Source organism: Ischnura elegans, chromosome 12 (assembly GCF_921293095.1).
Source record: "Ischnura elegans chromosome 12, ioIscEleg1.1, whole genome shotgun sequence".
NCBI classification, from domain to species: Eukaryota; Metazoa; Arthropoda; class Insecta; order Odonata; family Coenagrionidae; genus Ischnura; species Ischnura elegans.
This window is the reverse complement of record NC_060257.1, coordinates 88,736,278-88,760,924: the sequence shown is the minus strand read 5'-3', so window position 1 is coordinate 88,760,924 and position 24,647 is coordinate 88,736,278. Positions and strand designations below refer to the sequence as shown.

General features: G+C 35.1%; 1 protein-coding gene across 4 annotated transcripts in view; it reads right to left on the bottom strand.

The window, feature by feature from the left end:
• Positions 1 to 8,279: 8,279 nt before the first annotated feature.
• LOC124169433 (chromodomain-helicase-DNA-binding protein 1) overlaps positions 8,280 to 24,647 on the bottom strand; it is a 71,106-nt gene continuing 54,738 nt past the window's right edge. For all 4 annotated transcript variants that reach the window (XM_046548029.1, XM_046548030.1, XM_046548031.1 and 1 more), the window contains exons 24-29: positions 22,439 to 22,617; positions 22,207 to 22,333; positions 21,962 to 22,116; positions 20,315 to 20,833; positions 15,448 to 15,555; positions 8,280 to 9,765 (exon numbers count right to left, since the gene is read on the bottom strand). In XM_046548029.1, the coding sequence (XP_046403985.1) occupies positions 9,495 to 9,765; positions 15,448 to 15,555; positions 20,315 to 20,833; positions 21,962 to 22,116; positions 22,207 to 22,333; positions 22,439 to 22,617 (1,359 nt within the window). In that variant the 3' untranslated portion in view covers positions 8,280 to 9,494. The remainder of the gene's footprint in view (positions 9,766 to 15,447; positions 15,556 to 20,314; positions 20,834 to 21,961; positions 22,117 to 22,206; positions 22,334 to 22,438; positions 22,618 to 24,647) is intronic.

Sequence of the window (24,647 nt, the reverse complement as noted above, 5' to 3'; positions counted from 1 at the left end):
CTTTCTTTGACAAAATTTTTTTAATTTTATTTTAAAATTTTCGAGATACTTTTTTGACATTCTTTTTTTTTTTGCAAAATTTTTTTAATATTTCTAATCTTTTTGACATTTTATATATTTTTTGACTTTTTTTATATTTTTTTGACTTTTCTTTTTTTTTCTTTTGACATTTCTTTTATTTTTTGACAATTCTTTTATATTTTTTGACAACATTTATTTCATTTTTTTGAAAACATAACTTTCATTTTTTTGATATTTCTTTCATCTTTAAGACAACACTTCTTTCATTTTTTGGCATGTCCTTCATTTTTTTGACAACATATCTTTCATTTTTTTGATATTTCTTTGATTATTTTTGACATTACTTGAATTTTTTGACAACATTACTTTCATTTTTTGACATTTCTTTCATTTTTGACATTTCTTTCGTTTTTTAAAAACATTTCTTTCATTTTTTGACACTATTTTTTTAAATTTTTTTGACATTTCTTTCATTTTTTGACAACATATCTTTCATTTTTTTGACATTTCTTTCATTTTTTGACAATATTTCTTTCATTTTTTTGACAACATTACTTTCATTTTTTTGACATTTCTGTTGTTTCTTTTCACAACATTTCTTTTATTTTTTGACTTTTCTCTTATTTTTTTACATTTCTTCCTATGTTTTTGACATTTCTTTTATTTTTTGACATTTTTTTATTTTTTCGACAATATGTATTTAAATTTTTTTGACAACATATCTTTAATTTTTTGACATTTCTTTAATTCTTTTTTGACAACATTACTTTCATTTTTTTGACAACATTTCTTTCATTCTTTTTTGACATTTCTGTCATTTTTTTGACAACATTTCTTTCAAATTTTGACATTTCTTTAATTTATTTGATAACATTTCTTTCAATTATTTACATTTCTTTCATTTTTTGACATTACTTTCACTTTTTTGACATTTCATTCATTTTTTGACTACATTTCTTTCATTTTTTGACTACATTTCTTTCATTTTTTTGACATTTCTTACATTTTTTTACAACATTCATTTAATTTTTTTGACATATCTTTAATTTTATTGACAATTTTTTTTAATAACATTTTTTATTGTTTACAACATTTTTTTATTTTTTTACATTTTTTATTTTTTTTGACATTTTTTATTCTTTTAACATTTTTTGACAACATTTCCTTTATTTTTTTCAAAATTTGTTTTATTTTTTTTTTGACATTTTTTTGCAACATATATTTTATTTTTTTTGACATTTCTTTTATTTTTTGGCATCTTTTATTTTTTGACATTTCTTTTATTTTTTGAAATTTCTTTTATTTTTTTGACATTTTTTTAATTTTTTTTTTCAATTTTTTTATTCTTCATATCATATTCAATCAAAGACAGTGAATCATAGACAATTTTAATTTACGTGTTTTAAAATTTAATTCGCTCGAATCATTACAGTGAATTTTATGATTCTAATAGTATCTCTCAATTGAATGCTATCTTTTCGTATTTTTATGTATATCTTCGTACATTCTTACGTATATAATATATCGCATCCAGAAAGTATCTTTTGGCGTTAATGATAGAAAATTTCAGTTAACGTGATTTGAAAATTAATTTGCTCGAATCTTAATGTTGAATTTTATGATTCTCAAATGTTAATTCTTGAGTGTTGTTACATAATGATGTGAAATATACTAAAAATTTCAAGCATTTTTTTTCATTTTTTCAATTTCAATTTCAAAATTTTTAAATCGTCATTCCGGATGTTTCACAATTCCAAAAGATTTATCATTCAAGAAAACATTCTCTTTGAATTTTTGCATTTCATGACGTTTACAATAATGTTTGAATTTACAATTTCATGTTCAAAAATTTGAGATTTTTGCGGTACGAATCAAGAAATGGCATTTTTACATCTCTAATTTTAAATTTGCATGTTTTTGGATTATCAAAAGAATTCATAGTCGCAGAGGATAATATAATTTTTTACGGTGCACGTCATGAAACGTAAATTTTAATGTACGATGTTGTCATAACCAGTTACGTGATTTGCGATATTTTTTCGATTCAAAATATTGCATTTTTTCGATTCTCAAATGAAGTTTGATTCACAGAAGCTAATAATATTTCATTATCATACTCGCCATGAAATGTGTTGTACCTTTGGTATCTTTTCGTATCTCTTTGTACATTCTTACGTATATGGTAGTATATCGCATCCAGTTTGTCCAGGTTGTCATTGCCAATTACGTGATTTGCGATAATTTTTTTCGATTCGAATTATTGCATTTTTCGATTCTCAAATGAAGTTTCGATCGCTGAAGCTAATAATATTTATTATCGTTCTAAATGCTAAATATGAGTTGCTAAATATGAGTTTTCAGGTCGTATCTACAACTGTCTATTTTTGAAATTTTTTTATTCGAATCGTCATTTTGCATATTTTTCGATGCGCAAAACAATCTCTTTCTATAATTCTTTTTATCACTCAAATCAGAACGCTATATTTGAATACTTACGTTTTTACGGTTCGAAGTCTGGTATCCTTTGGTATCTTTTCGTATTCTTTCGTATCTCTTCGTAAACTCTTACGTATTTCGTATGATATCGCATCTAGGAAGTATATTTTGACATTTATGATAGAAAAATTTCAAGGTACGTGATTTGGCATGCATTTAGCTCGAATCTTCATATTGAATTATTTCGATTCTCGAATTTTGTTTCTTTATTGTTGTTACACATTAATGTGACATTTACGAAAAAAAATAAAATATTTACATATTTTTTGAATGAAAATGTGCTTAAAAATGAAAATCGTTGTTTTCGCGATTACATTGCAGAGCTAGAAAATTAAATATTTGATTTTGAAATGAAAGTTCTTGTTACAAACATAAATTCACTTTCTGAAGTAAAAAAATTAAAAATGTGATTTGGAAATAAAAATCGTTGTTATAAACGTGGTTTCACTGGGAATATAGCAAAATATAAAAAATTGATTTCAAAATGAATATCCTTGTTGTAAACGCGATTTCACTGCTGAGTGAATAAATGAAAAATGTGCTTTTAAAATGAATATCCTTGTTATAAACGAGATTTCACTTTGAGGAGTGAAAAAATTATAAATGTGAGTTGGCAGTGAAAATCCGTGTTATAAACACTATTTCTCTGCAGAGTTAAAAAATTAAAAATATGATCTTGAAATGATAGTTCTTGGTAAAAACATGATTTCACTTTGAACAGTGAAAAAGTTGAAAATGTGATTCGGAAATAAAAATCGTTTTCATAAACAAGATTTCACTGCGAATAGAGAAAAAACATTAAAAATAATATTTTGAAATAAATATCTTCGTTGAAAACTCTATTTCATGGCAAAGAGTGAAAAAAAAAATGATTTGACTGATAATATTTTTTACAAACGCGATATCACTGAGAAGAGTGAAAAAATTAAATACATATGTGATTTTAACCCTTTTGCGCCGGACCTTGGTTCAGGGAAATTCTTCCTTAATACGAGCCTCTTGAAAGTTTTCTTTACTCCCTTGTACGAAGCGTTTTCGCGTCAACTGAAGGCAGTGGTTCCCTCCCTAACCTTTTTTGGACCCAACTCAGAGGGCGCTGGTCCCTTTCCTCGACCTCCGTCACAGACCCTAGAAGGATTAAAAGCCCCTTCCTAGCACGAGTTCGCGGTCAACTGGCTAAAATGTTAATGCAAAATATATGAAAATATTTGTTGCTCGCACCGATTTTTTTACATTCAAAATTAATTTTGTGTTTTGTTTCTGAGCGTGCAGAAATTTTAAACGAAGTTCTAACGTTGATTTAGACGGATTTAATGTATGTACTTGTTGTTCTATAACTTCATTGAGATTAACGTTAGAATTTTGTTTGAAATTTCCATGTGGTCAGCAAAAAAAGATGAATTCATTTCTAGCATTGAATTTCAAAAGTAAGCAACAAATATTTTTTTGGAAAAAACACTGCAAATAACAGTAGTTGACCGTGTGGAGAGGATAAGAAAGGGTCGACCTGAGTGGCTGAAGATGGGACTGGGCTCGTGCTAAGGCGGATCATGAGGGGCGACCGTGTCCGTGGGTCTATTGTGTCCGCGACGGTCACTTTTTTCGACCTCTGCCACACAGGCAGGCATTCGTTGGTTAGGGTAAGAAAATTCAGAACGCACTGGTGTGACATTCGTTGTTTAGGGAAGAAAATCCTCACCGCACAGGTGAGGCATTCGGCGCGAAAGGGTTAAAATGAAAATCCTTGTTATGAATGCGATTTCACTGCTAAGAGTGAAAAAATGAAAAATTTGTTTTTTGAATGAAATTCCTTGTTATAAACGGGATTTCACAGCAGAGAATTGAAAAATTAAAAATATGATTTTGAAATGAAGGTTCCTGCTACAAACATGATTTCACTGCGAAGAGTGAAAAAATTAAAAATGTGATTTCAAAATGAAAATCTTTGTTATAAATGAGATTCAACAGCGAATAGTGAAAAAGTAGAAAATATGTTTTACAAATGAAATTCCTTGTTATAAAAGCTGCGGAGAGTGAAAAAAATTAAAAATGTATTAAGAAATGAAATCCCTCGATGTAAATGCGATTTCACTGCAAAAAGTGAAAAAATTAAAAATGTGATTTGAAAATGAAAGGTCTTCTTAAAAACATGATTTCACTTCGAACAGTGAAAAAGTTTAAAATGTGATTCTGAAATAAAAATTGTTGTTATAAACACGGTTTCACTGCGAATAGAGAAAAAATTAAAAATTTTATTTGGGAATGAATATCCTCGTTGGAAACGCAGTATCACTGCCAAGAGAGAAAAAATTAAAAATGTGATTGGGAGATGATATTCCTTGTTATAATCATGAATTTTCTGCGAAGAGAGAAAAAATTAAAAATGTTATTTGGTGATGAAAATCCTTGTTGTAAACGCAAGTTCACAACGAAAACAGAAAAACTTAAAAATGTGATTTTGGGATGAAAAGCCTTGTTATAAACGCAATATCATTACCAAGAGTGAAAAAATAAAAAATGTTTTTCAAATGAAATTCCTTGTTATAAATGTGTTTTATCTGCAGAAAGTGAAAAAAATTAAAATGTATTTAGAAATGAAAACCCTTAATATAAACGCAATTTCACTGCAAGAAGTGAAAAAATTAAAAATGGCGTTTGAAAATGAAAAGACTTGTTATTAATGCGATATCACAGCGAGGAGTGGAAAAATTAAAAATATGTTTTGGAGATGAAAATCCTTGTTATAAACATGAATTTTCTGAGTGAAAAAATTAAAAATGTGATTTAGAAATGACAATCCTTTTATAAACGCGATTCCCATACAAAGGGTGAAAAAATGAAATATGTGATTTGGAAATCATAATCCTTGTTATAAGCGAGATCTCACTGCAAAGAATGAAAAAATTAAAAAAGAGATTTGGAAGTGAAAATCCTTGCTATAAACGCGATTTAATTGCGATGAGAGAAAATATTAAAAATGTGATTTGGAGATGAATATCCTTATAATAAATGCGTTTTCACTGCAAAGAGAGAAAATATTAAAAATGTGATTTGGAGATTAAAAATCTTGTTTTCACTGCGAGGAGGGAAAATAATTTAAAATGTGATTTGGAAAATTAAAATCCTTGTTATAAACGTGATTTCACTGCGAAGAGTGAAAAAATTAAAAATGTTGTTTAGAAATGAAAACCCTTGTTAGAAAAGCGATTTCACTGCGAAGGTTGAAAAAATTATAAATGTGATTTGAAAATCATAATCCTCGTTATAAACGCGATTTCACTGCAAAGTGTAAAAAAATTAAAAAAGGGATTAGGAAATGAAAATGCTTGCTATAAATGCGATTTAAATGCGACGAGAGAGAAAATTTAAAATGTGATTTGGCGACGGCAAAACCACTTCAAAATTTCTCTGCGATGTGGGGGGGTCTTATCCCTTCAAAAAACCCCTCCTCACTGCACCACTGGTGGGAAACATGCTAACATTCTTTCAACTTATTTATCAATGGGCATAGCTTCCGCACTTTGTCTTTCATGTTGGCCATCATATTGTCTGTCTTGTCTCAAGGAACATAATCCTGTGGTCATCTGGTGACCATTGAGTTGCAAACATCCCCAGAATCTTCCCAATATCATCGCTTGGATGGAACCCTATGATAACATAGCAGTAAAATTCCTACGAAAACTCTCCTCTTTACTGATATTAGGAGATGAGCAACTAATAAATTCAGCATATTTATCTTATTCTGCCATCTAAATATCAAAAATGCAATCAGAAAAAACCAATTCAAAAATTTTTATGCATTATTTATCTCTCCATTCAGAAAGATCTCTATCGGGAAATAACCTTTTTCTTACAAAAAGATCTTCCTGTCGCCAATTAGCTGCTTCTGTTTTTACCTCCTTCGGATAGTGAAGTGATGTGGGCTTTGTTGATTTCGAACCTTTTCCTTATGTCCGACTGGTAACGATTTTTTCTGTCTTCTCTTGAAATTCACTGGGACCATCATCATCGAAGCCGATTAAGCAAAACAAGCTCCACTCTTGCCTGAAGTGGTCTTCCCGTTACATTGCCCAGCAGTCCACCAGCATTCTCATCTGCACTGCCTTCATCGGAGATGACTGCAGCCTCTGGTGGCTCAAGATATACCTAATTCCACGCCATCAACGTCTTCGTTTTCTAGAAGCTTCACGCAATGTCTCTGAAATATCAACATCACATAGATTACAAATTTATAATCAAACTTAAAATGCTGATTAATAATGCATGAATGCAAATCAATTATTAATTGATATATTATGTAGTGGTTTGGTGGGAATATGAAGGAAAAAATGTTGTGCTTGCTTCAAATTTTGTGGAGAGCTTAAATTTTGCCAATTTGAAGATTTGCATAGGCATCCGCTCAATGTGACATTTATTTCAAAGCAGCGTTTATCAGAGAATATTTCAGCAATGGAAGGCAACACCAAATAAATTAATGCATTGTTAATAATGTTGCATCATTACCTTAACATAGACAATGGACAATAAATTGCTGCAGTAAAACAATATAATTAATGAAAAAATCAATCACTCACATTCAATTACTTACACAAAGCGAACATCCATTTTCCAGGGAAGGCACTGAGGTATCAGGAGTGCTTGAAAGGATGGTGATACTAGACAAGTTGTACACTGTAAAATAAGCCTCTAACTTCCTCTTTCTAACTATGCATAAAACTGATGAACGTGAATGATGTATCTAAAGTGCCAGCGCGATGATATGGCTGTTACAGTGGAGTGATGCCATGTGACATTTTAGTTACATTGGATAGACCCAGATTAAGGGGACTGAAAAAATATATTGCTATCCTAGTATCAAATTATAATCATTAGTTATATTAATGTATTATTACCAGTATTAAAAACATGTCTACAGTTATATCGTCATGCCATCGTATATCAGCGCGAGTCCCATTCACCAGAAAGCCACTTAAAACAATCAACACTGACACAAAAACGTTTTCTTGATTTTAAAATTATTCCATTCTATCATATTCTCACAGTAATTGGGAGGTTGGCACAATTCACTGGCTGGATAATCTCATGGATAATTAGTCAGCAGATATGAAAAAATTATTTTCGGCATTGTTGTATTTTTCATTGCTTGAAGAAATTAACGGTATGGTTATAAACATTAATTATGATTATTCTTAATGATTCTGTTGATATTTATTATATTTATATAATCAATAATATTACAAACTATCAATCTCCTAACTATCAAATATCCTCATGGAAATATGTGCATAGGTGAAAATGACATAATGCAGTTATTCGTGTTTAGGACTGTGCTCCAGCATTCTAAAAAACCTGAAAAAATTTGATGTAAACTTAGATGCAGGTGTAACAATTCATTTTTTTCGGCAGGTCTCTTTACGTAAAAATTTTAGTTTAATTTTGAAAATTTCAAACTTACATTGGGTATAGACCTCGTCTTGTAGTTTTTGTTATCGGTCAAAATATTTTGAAAAAAATCAGGACGGTAGAATGCAGTACATCTTATAGAAAGAATTTTTTTTTATTTTCTTGATTTACAAATACTGAGGTAATGCTAAAAAGGAAAAATCATTTTTCAATTTTTTGGGGTCATTTTCAATTGCTAAGGCGTGAAATTTTGGGGAAACAAAATTTTGATGCACTTTGAGTGATTATTTTTTATTTTTCAAAATATCTGGGGGCACTTTTCACCATTTTAACCTGCTATGACATGAAGAATAACAAAATAGGGTATTAAATGTTTTATTTACAATGTATATTACAACTTAATTACATATAAATAATGAAAGCAATTGCAAAAAATGTACAATTATGAATTGTATAAAGGATTCAATTTTTAGATTTTGTTCACAGTCATGATCACAACGAAGCTCAGCTTGGAAATGAAAAGAAAACCCTTTATTAAGGGCAAATTAACTCGCTGCACCCTAACTAATCCAATACTTTCTTGTCCCTTATATAAATTCTTCAATAGTAATAGGCACTTTTATTTAAAATAAATACTCTGTTCCATTACTTTATACACATTAATCACAATTGAGATACGTACACCTGATGAGAAATATAGAAGGTACAAACATTCATACTTGATACACCATTAAATAGAGATAAACTCTATTGTATATAATTCTAATGTACCATAGCACAGCTTCTGATATAGTTTCAGGTAAATCTTTCTTTGAGCATTAATGTTTCAATATTTTTAAATTTTATTAATCCCTCCTATTAATGAAATGCTCAACTCTATAATTTTACACATATTTTCAACTAAAAGAATGTCAAAAGGCATTAGCTATACCTCGAGTCCCATTCACCAGAAAGCCACTTAAAACAAGCAACTCCACGAATGATCTCCGCAACTTATATGGACCTTTGAGCCAAATAATAACTAAGGGTGCATGGAACTTACACGAATGCACGAAGCATTCTAAAGTACAACCTGAGACAACAGATGTATAAAAACGAACCAAATGATCATGAATAACATGATTTTTGTAATTGCAACAAATAGGATTTTATGAATTAAATAATGAACTCACCAAAATAAGTTCATAGAAGTTCACACTTTATTTGTTGCACTACTAACACTAATATTGCAGACGATGAATAGGAAATTCATCAAGTAGTTCATAATGCAGCAGTTCTCTTGATTATCACACCATTCACTGTCTCTCAACCACAATATCCTTGGAGGCCAACAGTTGAATCACACCGACCATTTAACAGGTACTGGTACTATATGCACAATTAACCAATGCAAAACATTGTAATAAAATAAACAAAATCTCACCTATCAACTCTCTTCCCACCCCTCTCACATAAAAATGTTCAATTTCCAGCAAAATATCTCTGTATAGAGGGGTAGAAATTCACCAAAGCACAGACCAATTCACAATCCTTGCAGCACACAACCGTATCATCACACGCAATTCCCCCATCCATTACAATCCAGATGGAGGGGGCCGCCTGTCATGTTCACGGCGGTAATAGTCTCGGTCCTTGCCCGTTCCCCCCCTCCACTCAGCTGCTCCCCCCCCACCTCCTCCCCCCGGATAGCGGTCCCTCGGATAGCCGGAGGGAGGTACCTCACCCTGCATGGCGTACATTGATGGTGGCCCCCCACTACCACCAAAGTTTCCACTACTAACACCCCCACCAGGCGAGGGCCCAGGAGGCCCGTAGCCGTGCGATGCATAGCTACTCCCATGAAACCTGGAAGAAATTACATGGCCTTCATTTCCATCACACCTCAGCATGGCTAACATTTACAGATTAATTCCAAATTAATTTTTAGCAGAATGGATAAAATAATCCATTTTATTAATTAGCATGCATCCAGAAGACTCACAAATTACACTGGACGGCATGAAAATTGGCCCTGATTCCTGCTGATTCTTATGTAAAATGACCTCCTAAATATGAACTCCCATCACCTATCATTTTCGGGGGAGCTCCCCTCCCCCTCCAATTTCCATCACTTTTCGGTCATTAGGAGGAATAAAAAGGATTATTTTAGCATTTAAATTTTTTCTAGGAGTTTTGAGGAGAGCAAAATCCTAAAAAATTAATATTTATGGTAAAGAGGTAGATTTGGGGGGAATTAATCTCTGTAAATTGTGAAAAACGCATTAAAAATGATCAATTTTGCATTTTTTTTTGCAAATTTTCAAGTATTTACAAAAAATTTCCAGCTTCCATTTCACATCATCCTCCCCCGAATGATAAAAATATATAACAACTAGAAACATCAGTAATAGTAAAAATATTTTGCTGCATAGCATTGCAACAACAATTAAAAAATAAAGCAATGGCTCGGAAGATTCACTTTACTACGATGGCCTCTCCCGCCTGTCCCACTTGCTTGGCTTGGACGGCAATGCTCTTGCTTTCGCAGCTAAAAAAGGAAAATTTCTAACTCTAAACTTTCTCATTCTACAAATAATAAAAGATTGAGATTTTTATATTCTCATTGGAGTTAAAAAGTATTCTTTCTCCTTAATCATGGAGTTCCACAAAGTATCAGTCTCTCAAATCAATTATGTATATTGAAGTCGTCGTCACCTTCCCTCAGTATACCTCTAATGATCGCTGAGTCAACTCTTTCGGTGTTCTGGACAAGGGTCCTTTTTTTAAAGTACAGTAGACTGATAACTAAGTAGATGACTAAAGTACAGTAGATTATCCGGGCTAATGATGGGGAGGGACAGTTTAGAATAATCGGAAAACACGGATAACCCAAACTTTAATGTCTTGTTATGTCCATAATTTACGTAAAACAAACAATATATTATTATTTATGCCGTTATTCTGCTTTATTAGCGTGCTTCCCGGACTCAATGAGAGCTTTCTTCGCCAGTTCGCGATCTTTTTAGCGGCAATAACATGAATGTACTCGTATTATTAATGCTTCATGTAAGGCCCGGTTTCGAAAACCACACTTTCGTGGGTGTGTGATCGCGGATACAGAAAAGTGATTTGCGCGAATGCTTCAAAACGACTGCTCGACGTCGGAAACTACCGTATAAGCGCGTGTAAGAGGCGCACCTTTTTTCCCAGATATTGCAGCCGAAAATAGGGGTGCGCCTCTTACACAAACTTCTTATCTTCCCCCCCTCCCCTTCACCGGTTGCAAGTTCAAGGGGAACTGAGTGGCCTTGCTTTTCAGCGTGAGTCAGTCATCTGAAACCCTGGGTCAAAATCAAGCGGCAGGCAGGGGAGTTTCTCCCTTAGTGACGTATTTTTAAAATGCTCCTGTTTGAATTTCTTGCAAGCATCGCGCCGTCACATCGGTACCCCAGAGGTGAACATTGAAAAGATCGCGCGGGGTGATTCGCTCCGGAGCGCGCGCTAAATTTATTGCCACGAGTGGGCATCCCGCGGCATTTATACTGCATATAGTAATATTGGTGTCACAACCTGCGGTTGAAAAAATTCGAACGAGTGTGCTCATTTTTGGACTTAATGGTGGTTAGAAGAAATCGGAAATGCTAATAAGTGAAGAGCGCTGAAGGAGAGGTCGAGGGGAAGAGGGCTCCCTCCCCTCAGTATTTAAAGCTACGAGCGAAGGAGCAAGGGAAGAACACGTCCGATCTTGCATGTGACGTCGTTGCCTTAAAGCGAAGGGGCGAAGGCACAGCAATGTGATATACGCAGTTTGCATTGCCTGAGTTTCCAGTCCGTCTCGTCTTGTTTGAAGGCGCTTATGCTACGCTTGTTTCTTCCGAAATTGTGCTGTTTCGACTATGTTGAATATTAGTAGCCTTATTTTAGCTATAAATCTTTGTGTCAATCAATTAGAGCTCAAAAAACTTAAATGCTGTAAGATATACGTCGCGTTAGGTCTAATTCTTTTTAGAACCTCGTGCGTGTCATACAATTGCTGACAGATATCGAGATATCCTCGAGCTCAGAAGGTGACTCACGTAGCATTTGACCTCCTGAAACTCGGGGAATTGAACATGGTAGACCGAAAATATTTTCCTGTGGTCTCGGAAAGGAAAAAACGGCAGAGGCATTAGCTGATGGAGAGCCGAGTGCAGTTCCGTTAGGCCCCTTGCACACACACCGATTTTGGACGGCCGGTAAAATATTGGCCGATATTTTACCGGCGAAGCGATGCTTGCACACACGCCGGATTTTTACCGGTCAAACGATACGTTGCTAAGTTTTTGAGCCGGCGTCGGCGATCCACAGTGACAATAGCAGGCAGCTAACCGGCATTTTGCCGGTGCCGGCGTGTGGTCGGTACGTGTGCAAGCTCCAATGCTCTCCCATTGTTCACTATTGGAATGTGGACGGCCGATATTTTACCGGCCGTCCAAAATCGGTGCGTGTGTAAGGGGCCTTAAATCTACGACGTGGTTATTATCCTACGGCGCTGAGATTGCCCTGATTGTTGTTCAATCTCTTGGGAAAGCTCATGCCATTTGCCTGTCGTGTTTTGCCTCAAAATTTTCCACGGCTGCAATTCTATTGCAATACTCCTGCGAGAGCTTTTAAACAAAATTGTTCGTGAGTGGGACAAGCAACGTAGAGCGATGGCGTATGCAAAGAGAGGATCGGAACTCTTTCTACTCCCTCTTATGCCGCCGCAGTTATCAAAATTTCCTCTTTCAAATAGTACTGAAAGAGGACATTTCGATAACTGTCGGAATTCCAGGCAACACCACACGATAGGATAAAAAAATGTCGCAAAATTTTTTTTCTTTATAGCTTCGATCCTCAAAATAGGGGTGCGCCTCTTACACGTGTGCGCCTCTTACACAAGCTTATACGGTACATTGTAAGGCACCACGCCACGCAGTCGCGTCTCGCACAAGTTGCCCGGGTTGCATCTGCTGCGGGACGTGTATCCGTGATCACGGAGTGCGTTCGCGCACTGATAGGCTTGGAAAACACGAAATCGGTGCTCCCTTGAATGCGGCTAGCGCGCGATCGCTTCCGTTTTACGAACGGGATTCTGACGGAAATGAATAGCCTGGTGTATCCTAGCATTAATGCAGTAATTCCGATGATTTTGGGTCCGATTTAAGTTTTTTTATAAGATTGCGGAAAAAATTGAGCGAGAGTTAAAATCATGCACGGATAATCCGCAACCCGGATAAACCGCAGCCGGATAATCGGGAGTCTGCTGTAGTTTAAATTGTGCAAAACAGTAAAAGTTGTTGTACTCCGGCTTTTTCCAAGTGAATGTCAGTATGTGGGCTTGAGTTGTGATTATTAGCGTGATTTAATGTGTAATTATGTTACACGTGTGTAAAAATCATTCTCATCACTTCAGCTACGTTTGCGGTGAATTGAATTAAACATCTCAACAATAACCTCTTTCTTTAATTCTTAAAACTGCATATAAATTTTACTCTGACTGCCAAATTGGCGGTCAGGGCTAGGATTAAGCTCCAAGTGTTTGCTGTACCACCTGTGACAGTAATTTGACGAAATACTTGGTCAAGCTACTATTGCTGCTTCCGAACTGCTTCCTTTGTGAATACAACCGCCGCACCTGAGAAAAACATTACATCTTACGGAACTGGCCTCTGCAAAAAGCTTCACATATGGTTATAAAAATGTCGCTCAGTAGGAAACTTTTCCAAGATTCGACGTTTATGAAAGCCCTGAATCATAAAGAAAATTGAGCTTGCCTTGTATTCTGAAACGTGTGTTAGAACTTTTTGGGTGACAATGAAGTGATGATTATGTCGCCCATGTCGAGGAATTGCTGTCAGCGTATTAGGCCATGGGGTGTAACATATCACTAAAAATGCATTTCCTTCATTCACACCTGGACCTTTTCATAGAATATTTTGGAACAGTTTCAAATTAACATAGGGAAGCCATGAAGATATCACCAAAGGAGAGGAGATTTTCAGAGAAGTTGAATGTGGGTATGTTCGTATGTATATTAGGCCTACTGCTGGTTTTTGTATGAGAAACTTCCACCTCAGTGTATAAAGGGAAATCAAATACCAAATTACTTTTGTTATTCATCGTTCCTCACATTTTTTATTTTTCTCTTTGTTGATGCCTGGGTGGTATTGAGGGCGCCAGCATGGTAACTGTTGGCACAAATTTTCATTATTTATTCTATAATGATTTCTTAAATAATTTTATTCTATAATGAGTTCTTAAATATTTTTATTATTGCTAATATGAGCTGTTGATATATTTTTCCATCATTCTCGGATACTTCGGGTAGGGGATGAAGAAATGGGAGCTTAAACATGAAGAAAATAAGTGAAAAAATTGCGAAAAAAAGGAAAGGTTGATAATTTTAAATGTGTTTTTTAAATCATTAACGGAAACTAATCCCCCCAAATTTACATCCTCATCATTGATTATCATGTTTTAGAACTTTTCACCTCTCAAAAACCTAGTAAGAAATATAAATGTTAATATAATCCTCTTCATTCCTACAAATTATTGCAAAAGTGATGAAAATCAGAGGGGGGACTGCCCCCCGAAAATGGTGGGTGATGGAGGAAAACGGATGTCATATTCGGATTTAGGAGGTCATTTCATGTCGAGGAGAACATAAGAATCAGCAGGAATGGTACCAGGGCTCGAGAAAAAATTATTTTTTGCCGTGCAGTGTTATTTATTATATTTTTTAATAAATAAATATTTTAATTAAATCTTGACCATATTGAAGAAGATGGGAATTGTATCTTCACAAGCAATTTCATCTGCAATCATATTTGCACTGCAGCACTGCCCACAAAAGTTAAAAAAGCCAAAAACCCTAAAAGGGGTTTAAATAGCAAAAACTAAATAGCAAAAATGTAGGGCCAAGCTGATCCGAAATCCATCATAATGAAATGGCATCACCTTCTGCTTCCGATAAAGGGCACATTATGTCAGCAACCGATCAAATTAGACAAAGCTTGGCTATAGGTCACCATAAAGAGAAACTTTACTTACTTTATTAAGCTGGAAATTTTGTGGGTACTTGCAAGCATCCTAAAACATGCCGAACTTCAAGTTTTAGTACTAATGATTAGGAAGATAAGCATTCGAGCATAAGTTTCAGAACAAGTTAAAAAGAGAAAATAAAAGTTAAGGATTGACTCACAAAATAAAGCTCTTCTGCATTGTTATGAGGTGAGGTTATGGTGACAATAATCCTAGTCACACACATATCCAGGAAATATTGATACGATATATCCAGGAAATATTGAAATATTGATACGCCATCATTTTACAAAATAAACATGTAAATTTTTCTTTGTAACATCAATACAAAAACATGAAATTCATTACAGATCTACAGGAATCTCTTTAACTTACACTGAATGGTGAAAATGAAATTTTGGAATTTGGGAATTGAATGCAAAACAAATTTTTTCCTAATCATCACTGCTGGAACCATGTCATGGAATAATATTATGACTGCCTTACCTTCGCTTGTCCGGCAATCTGTGATTCCTGTCACGGTCTCTATGGTAACTCGAGTTCGGCATCCTTTGATAATTATCAAATCTTTCTCTTTTGTGATCGCCACCAAACCTGGAAGCAACAATACAAATCATGTTTTCCTAATAGTAAAATGTTAATTCCAAAAGGAATTATTTTTTATGCAGCAAATTATAAAGAACGCTTCTTTCTCTGCAATTGGCTTTCTATTGATCGATGACCCTCAGATATTTCAGCCTCAATATAAAGCCTAATCAGTTGAATGACACTTGACTAGGGATGGGCAGCTTGAATAGTCAAATAACCAAACAATTCTTGATATTTGGGATTCAAGGAAGTAATAAAAATGCTGCCTTGAAATAAATGATTTTGAAATTTTGGCAATAATTAGTAAAAATAATTAAAACCCTTAATTGCTCTAACAAAATCTAAACTCAGTTATTGATGATGTATTTTTTATTTAGTTCACTAAATATTAATCAATTGATTTGACTGAAGTCAAAGTTTAAAACAAAACTTGAGGTTTAAATAATCCAAACTCGCATTGCTAGAATAGGTTGAAAAAAATAAAATAAATGTTCTGAAGCTTCATTTCATAGCTGAATAGGCAAAATTTTTATAAAAGCCGCAAGCCGGTGGATGATCATGCGAATGAAATCATTTGCCGTAATACGTGTATGAACCGTCATGCACATGATCATTCAGTGAAAATTAGAACATGATCTATTTTGCTCGTATGATCCCATGAAGGATGGCATGATAATTAAGTATGATCATTTGCATCATCATTCACCGTGTATAGCGGCCTTAATGCTTCATATGGTCCTATAACAGATCGATGTTCAGAGTGAAAATGTAATTCAAACAGTAGACTCTCGTTATTACGAAGATCAAAGGGCCTAAAAACCAGAGGTACGTAATAACGAAGTTCGTATGAACATTTCATAGGAATCGTCAAAAAAAAAACATGGTTTGTAAAAATTTCTTGTCTCTTCCATCTCCTGTACTTACAGTTGCACTGCAAAATAGCTTCCAAGTCACGCGATTAAATTACACACAAATATATAATAACAAGCACATTTGTTTCATTAAATTCTCAAAAGAAGAATGCGGCATGATGCAATCGAGGGTTGATATCTTTCTGAATACAGTAAGTCCTCAATATATGAACAAGATGCATTCCTTGAAACCTTGTTCATAAGTGGATAAACTTATGAAAGGCATTGAGGAGTGAGGTTATCCTGCAGAACACAACAATGCATTACAATTTTGCATTAACTCATCATTGTGACAAACAGATCTGGCTGGGTATGCGATGCAGTCGGAGCCAAAAAATTCCCTGTCCACGGGAAGGAAGAACGGGCAAAATGATGAACAATCCCTGACTTCACACCGGATTCGATGATACTTGGTTCAGATTATGCCAAAAGTGCAAGTTCCTCTATGCCATACCAACTCGAAAGGTGCAAATTGGAATTTCGGGCACACTTGAACTTTTTGAATGATTGTAAATTGAATGTGCGAAGGAGCGGTAATGAGTGGGTCACCATTCCACAGGCATGAAGCTTATTATATGATGTTGCATGCACATTGAAGTATCTTCGACTGAAGAAAGAACCAAAATTGACGAGGAGAAATTAAACGTAACTCCATGATTATAACATAGCATGGTGTATAACCACCTAAATGCCACTGCTTATTCGTGGAACTTTGTAATAAAGTTCATTTTGTAACCCCCGGAACCGGGACAGAGGTCCGTAATGTTGTAATAACGAAAATTTCATAAAAACGTTTCTTTGACAATAGATTGAACAGGCCTTTTCGTCGGGACCAACACCTTACTTCTTAATAACGAGAACTTCATAATAAGGTTGTTCATATAAAAAGAGTCTACTATAACTGGAATAACGGAAGAAATGTATACAGTGGAACTTGGTTAGTACGTTTCTGAAGGGACCACGAAAAATGAACGTACTAACCAGGAAAACGTACTAACGAGGAAAGTAAATAATAGCAGTCGGGGTTATTGCAATCAGTGAAAAAGTCGTCATAATTACAATTACTATCAGTAGTTCTCATAGGATCGCCTTCCTGAACTCTTTTCACATTTAAAATCAAGAAAATGAGCGCTACCATGAAAAACAATACCATGTGAATAAAAATCGCAATTTTTCATGGACATCCCGGAGAGGATTTCATGATTACGGCGTCTATCTCCCGTGATTTATCCTATATCTATTTACAGAACGAGGACGAGTGAAGCTCAGACAAGTCATTTTTCTTTCTCACAGCGTACTCGGAGAATATAACAATAACCCGGAGTAAGTGAACTGGTTTTTTAAACATCATAAAAATTGGGCAAAATTATATTGACTTTCAAATTACGGCAACAGCCGTAGACATTCGCTTCTGGAATCATACCATTTCGATTGTAAAATCGATCGATATATCAACTGATGACACGCAAGATTATTAGATTACGATGTAATTACAAGAAAATTTTATATTAAACAGTTGAAATTTACTTTCAAAATTTGTCTAGTGTCGTCTGCTTTCGTTCCGAGATCAAGTATTTTTAAGCTAAGCTTCGCGTGGAGATCAAGAGGATCGTCTGCTCCCGCAACAGTAGTCAAGTAAATACGCACGACGTCGAGTTTATGGAGCAGTACTGTTTTAGATAATGTGGGAATTGTCTAATACCGTTAAGACTCATTTCTTCATCATGATAACTCGTGCAATAATAACAATTGCCCACTCATGAACTTTGTGCGCAGCAGTGGGCACTCTCAAGCTCCAAAGGCAACAGAAGGTGAGGAGCTCGGGGTGGGGAAAATTGGGGCTTCTTATTGGCTGCAGTTTTTCATAGTCAGACATTCCCAAAAAATGGCCGCATTTTATTTTTCATCACGTCACAAGAATTTAGAAATGCATTTGGATAAATTACGGTAGAAGAAAGAGATGTGGAATGAATGGAAGAATGTTGATGGCTAATAATAATAAATTAAATCATGAATTCAGACGTTTGCGACCCTTAAGAAGACACTAGAGAACGAATTGCGGGTTGCGTCACGGCAAGCAATTGAGCGTACTAACCAGGAAAGCGCAATTTTTTCAAACGTACTAACCAAATTCTTTTACCTGTATTTTGTTCGGATGGTACCGGGACCGAGGGAAATCGCCGTACTAAGGAGGAAAACGTACTAAGGAGGAACGTACTAACCAAGTTCCACTGTATATGCATAAATGAAGCCTATTCAGATTATGTAAGACATGAAATTAATTGATATTTGATTCTGATACTTAAAAAGTAAAATTTTGTAATTGAGATAAATATGTACTTGAATTCAGAAAATTTCCTCAGTCACTAAAAATCTTAAGGAACAGAAACAATATCTGAACTGCACTGACTGAGCTGAATTTTTTTGGTGGATTGATGGATTTTAACTAGGGATGGACGGATCCAGGATTTTTTTTTCAGATCCGGATTCGGATCAGATCCTTAATTTTCGGAGCCAGATCTTTCGGATCGGATATTTTCGGATCCAAATGCATTTTCAAATTCCTGCTATTAAACGAAGTAATAATTCAAGTTTATTTTGGGTACGTGCAATAGAAGGAATGCTTTTTAGATTTTTCATACACATTTTAATATTTTTATAGATTAAAAATAATTTTTATAGGCTTTCAAGTTATTTTTTTTTAAACATCTTTATATGCTCAGGACCTAAACTGTTACGCTTGGGTTTGGAAATGAAAAATCTTCGGATAAACCACTGACCAGTGGCATAGGACAAGAATCGAAGAGCTGAATTTTTTTGGTGGTTTGATGGATTTTAACTAGGGATGGACGGATCCAGGATTTTTTTTCAGATCCGGATTTGGATCAGATCCTTAATTTTCGGAGCCAGATCTTTCGGATCGGATATTTTCGGATCCAAATGCATTTTCAAATTCCTGCTATTAAACGAAGTAATTATTCAAGTTTATTTTGGGTACGTGCAATAGAAGGAATGCTTTTTAGATTTTTCATACACATTTTAATATTTTTATAGATTAAAAATCATTTTTATAGGCTTTCAAGTTATTTTTTTTTTAAACATCTTTACATGCTCAGGACCTAAACTGTTACGCTTGGGTTTGGAAATGAAAAATCTTCGGATAAACCACTGACCAGTGGCATAGGACAAGAATCGAAGAGCTGAATTTTTTTGGTGGATTGATGGATTTTAACTAGGGATGGACGGATCCAGGATTTTTTTTCAGATCCGGATTTGGATCAGATCCTTAATTTTCGGAGCCAGATCTTTCGGATCGGATATTTTCGGATCCAAATGCATTTTCAAATTCCTGCTATTAAACGAAGTAATTATTCAAGTTTATTTTGGGTACGTGCAATAGAAGGAATGCTTTTTAGATTTTTCATACACATTTTAATATTTTTATAGATTAAAAATCATTTTTATAGGCTTTCAAGTTATTTTTTTTTTAAACATCTTTATATGCTCAGGACCTAAACTGTTACGCTTGGGTTTGGAAATGAAAAATCTTCGGATAAACCACTGACCAGTGGCATAGGACAAGAATCACAAGCGACGACACATTCGAAGAGAGAATCTCAACTCTTTCTACCCTTATTTATTGCATTCACTGAAGCTATTATTTAAAATTTCGGATCCAGATGTCTTCCGCGACTTTGGATCCGATACAGGGCAATACCCACGGATATTTGGATCCGAGGTATCCTATCCGACCATCCCTAATTTTAACCACTTGTATCCAAAATAAACTCAACAATGGTAGAGAAAAAGAACATTGCAGCAATTTCAAGTACATTGAATCATTTCCTCCTCACCTTTCCTTTCCGCCGTAGTCCCGACCGCCTTGTCCGCCAGGCCACCTCTCCATAGCTGCATCCATACCCTGTGTACCATGACGACCAGGCCCATCCCCACTGCCACCATAATCATGCCTTGCACCCCCACTGCCACCATACGATGAGGACGGTGGAGCCGACTGCTGCCCCTGTGATGCCTGCTGCTGCGAAGAAAACCCTGAACCCCTCTGCGGGGTCGTCGCCTGCGAAGTCCTGCTGCCGTCCTTGCGATCCCTGGGATCGGAGCGAGGGTCCCTTTCGCAGCGAGGGTCGCGTTCCCGCTCCCCCCGTGACTCCCTCTCCATCCGGGAATCCCCACGCTCCCCTCGGCTGCCGTCGCGCTCCCCTCGGCTGCCATCGCGCTCCCCTCGGCCCTCCCTCTCCCTAGACTCCCTCTCCATCCGCTGGTCGGGACCCCTCCTCTCTTCGCGCCCCTCACTCCCCCCCTTCTTCTCCTTGTCACCACTCCTCGGCGTCTTCTCCTCCTTCTCCCTGCTCCTGCAAAACCATCAGGAGAAAAATCATCAAATGGCACATAGACAACGTTCACATCAAACCCTTTCTTACTCCAACGGACAGCCACTCACCACCCCCTCTCTCTTCTTGTACGTCATTCGAACTCCCCATGCCCCCTTCCACTCTATGTCGACCAATCACCTTGTACACCTTGTTCACCCATTGGTTCCCCTCCTCCCGCCCCCAATTGCCTTTTCCCTGTTTATTCCAAGTTACCAACAACTTGTTTCACTTACGATCCATTGTGTTTCAAATTTACAGCCATTTGATGGAAAGTGTGGGGCAATGGTTAAATATCACGGATCTGTGGTTTAAATAAAGACAATTTACGGAATATTAGGCAGAAATCTTATGATGCATACGGCAATCCCTTTATTATGGATGTAACCAAATCCCCCATTAAATAGAACGATGATCCCCTGAAATTTGTTATAAGCACGTTTTACTGTAATACAAAATTTTTTACGTTGAACTTCCGGGGGTTTTCTGGCCTAGGGATTTGAAATTGTTTATGGACTGCTCATTGGTACTTTCTGAAATAGTTTTTCTTGCTGTGTATGCAGGAGCCAAAAACAGCACTTTTTTGAGGGCAAATGTGGGAACTGGAATAGTATCACTCAGATACCCGTTATTTGCTCATGAAAAATTGCTTCCTGGAGGTGATTGATAGATGCATTCCGTCCTTAAATGCTCAAATTTATATGAATCATGAGAAAATGGATTTGAGATTTAATTCAAATCTATGAAAGATTCAATTTTGGATTCAGATTGGTGAAAATGTGGAATCGACGCATCCCTATTCTCTTTTATTTCCCTGACTTTGTATCAAACACATGGCAGTCTTAAAAATAAAAATAATTTCCAAAACACTTTGTGAACACTATGATGCACATGATTATGGACAGCAGCAAAAGTTAATTACGTAAGAAGTACCAACTTTTTTACCAAATACGATGAACTTTCAAGCTATGCAAGATCTCCATGATATTTTCCTCCTCAAGTAGCACCCTTGTTCACTGAAGACTTTCCTAATGACTAACAATACACGAACTTGATATTTTTTAGATTGTGTAACAGTAAAAATATCCCTCCAACTTAGTAAGTATGTACCTGGAATCAATTGACATGTGAGATCTTTTGGTGGGAGTGGCGTGCAATGTTTCACCACCAGAGGTGTCTTGATCTTCTTCTATCCTTCGTTTCTGCCCCGACGCATTGCGACCTCCATATCCTCCCGTAGATTCTTTTGAGTCCTTTCCTGATGCCTGAGAAGTTAGGTCAAAGAATATTTCATAGTTTTAACAATTTAAAGAAAGGAAAATGCAAAAAATCTTAATAAGAATGGTAACACTAACCTCTTCTTTATCTCCTTTATCAGATTTTCCCTTTTTATCTTGATCTTTCTTCACAGCATGCTTGTAAAGTTTGTACAACTTCTTTGCATCAAATTCGGTAAATTTTGACACAAAGTACCACAGATTACTGTAAAGAAATTGCCTTCAGTGATGAAAAAGGAATTTACAAAATTTAAAATTAACATGCAGTTTCATGATTTTGATCCATAAATCATCGACTCATTTCACCTACCTTCTCCATTCTTTGGCTTTGTCTGGGTCTTTATAGATGGATAAGCAACGGTTGATTTGATCACCAATCTGCAATAAGCACTGACGTGTATGATTCACTTGTTCAGCCTCCGTTAGGGTTTGGTCAGGATTATCTAATGCTTTCAGAGCCTTCTTCACAGGCCTCATTTTTTCTTTGCACTGCAAAAATTGTAAAAAAATGTCAGTAAATGCCCTATGCACTTAACTAAAAGGGTGTAGGTAATACCTTTTTTATACTGACGACTTCAGCTTTTGATGAGGTTTAACATTGTTTAACAAACTATCTTTCAAATAATGTGAAATCAAATTAGGCAAAGTTACCTTACCCACATGCCTAACACAAGGAATAAAAGAAAGGGAATGATAAGGTGTCTAAAAGTTTTGAGATGGGTATTAATCAATCACTTTCTTATTCCCATCCATGATTCTTGGTTTTGGAGTCAGGATCAGGAGGCCTACACCCCTTACATGTTGCCTATCATGCATTCTTCAAGGAACATGGGCTTTATGAAGAAAAATACACACATGGAAAACAGAGGGTAGAATACCAGCAGTGGAATTCCAAAGTCATAATGGGCAATTCATTTTTAAGAAAAATTGGAAGCCCACATGTCCCTTCTGTCCTTACATCAGTTCAATCCAGAAAGGGAGGAGTCCCCCTTTAAAAAACACTGTGGCAACTAGCTAATGGTGCTCTAATTCATAGAAACCATGTGACAAATTTCAAGATTGAAAGAATTTGAATACAATTGAATCACACTTTGGCTACAAAATCGTAAACAAAAGCACACTGCCGCCATTCCAACCTTAAAGTCTAGGATTTTGATCTAAATTTCTACATTGGCTTTCAATCACCTCAAATTAAATATCTGAAGAAAATTTAAAAGGAAATTTTCATATGATTTATGTGCTTTTTAATAATATCACATGAGTCCAAAAAATAGCCTAAAATCATACAATTCCTCATATCTCTCCACAAAATTGTCATGGTTTTTATTTCATTTCACTCAAGGGCATAAAATATCAATTGAATTAATTTTATCATGTTATAGCTGAAGTTATTGCTATTGCATACCCTGTTATGACTACAGTAAACTAACAATTTTAAAGGTTAGAAATTCTTAGTTTTACAAAATTTATTTTTACAAAATTTAATTTTACAAAAATAGCACCCTACCCCAGAATTAGCCATTGCTATTAATATGTAATCAAGACATACATAATTTAGTTTTTCAAAAATAAATTTTAGCATCAACTGAAATGAGTTTTTAAAATATATTCAAACATTTATATTCTTCTCTTGAGAAGTAACTTACCCCCCACACACACACATTAGAAATACACGAAGTAGCAAAATATCAGGTTATTCATCTAATTTAAACCTATTTCATTTAATTTATTACTAAAGTGAAACCACATCTATCGACCATTCTACAGCAAAATTTGCAAATCATTCCTATGGAAACATTTCTGAGGCCCAAATTTCCATTGATTGATTTTATGTAATGTGACAGTACTAAGAAAAGGAAAAATTGCATTTTTTAAATCGAAACATGCATAATGATCAAGAACTTAGTTCATACTTTTAAATGAAGATGCCGAAAAAGAACTAGATTTTAAAATGCTGATCATCAATTTCATTGGTTTATAGAAAACTGCAGTAAAGGCCTTTCAAACTAAGGTAATATTGTAATATTGTTAAAAGCAAGATCAAAGTTACTTTCTTCCAGGAAAGATTACTTATGGAGGTATCAAGTGCCATATCCCATTCAATGATAAATTGCAGTTTTACCCCAACTTCAAACAGTCATGAAAAATTGATTGTTTGAGGCGTAACTTGGTGAAAGCGATTCATTATTAAAATTTAAAAAAGAACTTTGTGCTTTCACATTAATGTTTATTCCCAAATTTACGATGGAATGTGATGGACCTCTGTAGAGTTCACCTGATGATGACGTCTAATGTTGAAACCATGGTCGTAAATTTGTGAATAAATATTAATGTGAAAACGCTAAGTTCTTCTTTTTAATTTTAACAGATGTGAAAAAAAAAACCAGTGGAGTAGCCAAGAAAATTTTTACATGGTTTCATTCCTGAATGGAAAGATGAAAATTGCCAAGTCAAATCCAAATCATGTGTCGTGTGTGGATGAACAGACTCATGATGAAAGGTTTATTTCAACAGAAAAG